Consider the following 3,176-nt stretch of genomic DNA (forward strand, 5'->3'; position numbering starts at 1 on the left):
CTGCACGCGGCAAGAGGTCGCGGTCGTCGAGGAAGAGCTTGTAGCCCCGACGCCGCTCCAGCTGCGGCTTCAGGATGAAGTTAACGAACTTCCGATCTTCGGGGCTGTCGCTGTAGGAGACGTAGGCGTCGTAGAGCTTCCCGTCTGCGGACGGCGGCGGGTCAGCGCGGCCACCCCCAGGGGTCCTCTAACCTTTTCCCCACTAGCGCACAGGACCCCAAACACAGACCCCGCACAGAACACCGCCCCCAGGCCTCACCTAGACCCCTCCCCAGCGCAGGACTCCAAATGGAGCCCTTGTACCAGGATACAGGCCCCATGCCCCCTTTCTGCCGACCCGGCCCTACGCCCTCCTGGGCTGCATGGAGCCCCCTCCCCTGGGATGTGTGCGCGCCGGAGCCCTCCGGTGCTGCTGCCTTCTCATCCCCGCCCCGCCCCAAAGCTGAATGTAGGGAAGCCCTATGGCTGACGGCCCGGCCGTCCATCCGCGCACGTCTGCGCACGCACCGTTCATCTCCACCTCCCCGTGCGTGTCTTGGTACCAGAGCAGCACATTGAGTCGACACTTCACATAGAGCAGCGCCACCAGAAGCAAGATCAGCAGGACCAGGAGTGAGGCCAGCACCGCTGCCAAGTGGCCCGCTGGGCCTGGGGACAGAGCTGCAGCCTGAGCCACTGCACCCACCACCCTCTAGGCTCCCCAGCGCCCCGCCAGGCCTCCCCACTACCCTCTGTCCCAGTGTAAGCCCCTCACCAGCAATCCAAAGAGTGAAGGAGGAGGAACTGGCATTCCAGACGGAGCAGGCGAAGGCCCCATAGTTCTCAGCGCTGGTCAGGTTGACTCCCAGGACACTGGACACGAGCATCTCTGACAAGTTGGCCTTGACCCTGGGGAGACCAGGCCCCACCCTCTCACCTGGGGGCCGAGAGCATCAGTGGACGCCCCAGAGCCCCACCTGTCTGGGACTCACCCAGAGAGGCTGCAGGTTTGGGCTCCCTGGACAGCCCTTGGGCCAGAAGCTAAAAGGAGTGGCAGAACCTAGAAGGGGTGTGGATCTGTTTAGTGACAGTCACCCCAATCCTGCATCTCGGTCCCAATGGCCAGTACCTCATTCAGGCCTTATGACTCTAAAGGCACCCATGGCCCTGGGTGATCTGCAAAGCCATTGTCTACAGCGGCCATCTGTCCCTGAGGTCACCGCCCCTCGGGCTGCTTTCAGAGTGGCACTCTGGCCAGGTCACTCCCCAGCCCATGTCCAGGTGGTTACAGATCAGGGTCTAGGTCGGAGAGGCCCTTGGCCACCAGTATATCCAGGGTGGTCGCTGACCCTGGACCCTCCAGTCTCTTACCAGGTATCCTCACGGATGTCATAATGGCTTCCATTGCCCAGGGGCAGCCCGTCTTTTAGCCACTGGACTGAGGGCAGGGGACAGTGGGGCCCAGAGACCACCTGGGCTGTGCAATTCAGAGTGACCACACTGCCCAGGGCAGGCCTCAGGACCTGGCTCCCAGAAGGAGAGAGGAAGTCGGGGGCCCTGTCGCAGACACCTGCAGAAAAAGGACCCAGTGGGTTAGCTGTGCTCCGGTCGCTGGGCTCCCGCTGGCTGCAGGTGGTCTGTGGGCCAGGAAAAAACATGTGTTGCTTGGTGGGCACACCATGTCTGTCCACGAGTCCCATGGCGGACAGGGCCCAGCACCTGGCTGATCGTCCACCCAGGATATGAGCCAGCACCTTCCTGTGGGCTGGGGGCCAGCGGTCCCAGGACCCTCTGCTGGCCACAGGCAAGCCTTCCTGCCTCCCTGAGATCCAAACTTTCTCCTCTTATAGTCGAGAAGGGGAGCACTACAGGAGTCAGAAGAGACGGCCATCTTGGCAGTGGGGTCCCCCAGCAGCCCATACCTCCCTGCCATGGCCCCCAAGCAGCACCCACTCCCACAAGCCTGGTCTGGAGGCCTGGGGCGGATGAGGGCTCACGGCTCGCCCTAACCACAGGGTCAAGACTGCGGGCATGGGGGAGGGGCAGGCAGAGCCCAAGTACATGTCCGACTGGAGCCAGAGAGGGGCAGGAGGTAAGAGGGGGCCCATGCCTGTCGCTCTCTGACATTCTACCTGCCATGGTCTGTCCAGGGCCTCCTCAGGCAGGCCGGGCGCAGTGCCACCCCACGCTCCACGGACTCCTCAGCCGCGAGACTGACGGCTGGGCAGGACTTGCTCTCTGTTCTCGTGCTGGGTCAGTCAGAGCGCCAGGGTGGGTCAGAGGCTGCCACCATCCCCAGGGAGCAAGTTAAACAAGAACAGGATGAGTTAACGTGTAACTTCGGCCACAGACTGCACCATGCACTGGCTGCCTCACGGACACCAGCACTGTTCTACTCCAAGCGCCTTACATGAGGGCCGGGAGGGACCCTCAACTGACCACCTGCCCCAGGGCCAAGGGCCACCGTGACGGCCCAGGGTGGAACAGTGGGCCCACAGCCCCCGCAGCCTCATGGGGCTTGAAGGCCTCCCATGCACTCTCCCCCTGCAGTCTGTGTGGCACACACAGCCCCTCCCCACACACCTGCACGAAGCTGCCACCGTGGCCCATGTGCACACGTGCACACTCCCACCTCCGTCACTCCGGTACACACAACGGGCATGCGCAGCACAGATGTGGAGCAGCTAGCTCCCCAGGGCACACAGCCACGAGCATCTGCACAGCCCCCGCCGGCACACACGGCCTCCCACTGTCCCTCACTCTCACACAGCACACACAGCACACACTCACGAGCACAGACGTTCCAAACAAGCTGCGGGGCTCCCCTCAGCCAGGCCTGCCTCTGAGGACAGGCCTCAGGCCAGAGGATGGGGACACAGGCTCACGCAGGGCAGCGGGGCCAAAGAGGGAGGGCACGAAGTCACCTGGTTCTGGCTCTCTCCTCCTGGGGGGGATGTTGGTCACTGAGGTCACTGATGTGTGCTTGGGAGCAAACTGCTCAGCCGGGCCCCAGGCCCAGTGTGAAGCGGCTCAGATGCATTGCCAGGCACCGTGAGGACCTGGCTTTTGTTTGTTTTAATCAGAACTTTCCTGTAGCTTCCTGGCCTTGCAGTCACATCCTCTCCTAAACTTAAACCCCACCCAGGCACCCACCCCCGCCCCAGTGGGGCGGGCAGTTGGTGGTTCTCTCGCCCCGC

General features: G+C 63.3%; 1 protein-coding gene across 3 annotated transcripts in view; it reads right to left on the reverse strand.

Moving 5' to 3' along the window:
* The window catches only part of SIGIRR (single Ig and TIR domain containing), a 4,583-nt gene extending 1,469 nt beyond the window's left edge, over positions 1-3,114 (reverse strand). The window contains exons 1-6 of one of the 3 annotated variants that reach the window (XM_015588651.2): positions 2,904-3,114; positions 2,112-2,262; positions 1,351-1,549; positions 755-888; positions 508-648; positions 5-144 (exon numbers count right to left, since the gene is read on the reverse strand). In XM_015588651.2, the coding sequence (XP_015444137.1) occupies positions 5-144; positions 508-648; positions 755-888; positions 1,351-1,549; positions 2,112-2,118 (621 nt within the window). In that variant the 5' untranslated portion in view covers positions 2,119-2,262; positions 2,904-3,114. The other 2 variants (XM_025046374.1, XM_025046375.1) reach the window with 2 other exon arrangements.
* Between the last annotated feature and the right edge of the window lie 62 nt (positions 3,115-3,176).

The sequence above is a fragment of the Pteropus alecto genome, unplaced genomic scaffold (genome assembly GCF_000325575.1).
Source record: "Pteropus alecto unplaced genomic scaffold, ASM32557v1 scaffold43, whole genome shotgun sequence".
In the NCBI taxonomy this organism is placed as follows: Eukaryota; Metazoa; Chordata; class Mammalia; order Chiroptera; family Pteropodidae; genus Pteropus; species Pteropus alecto.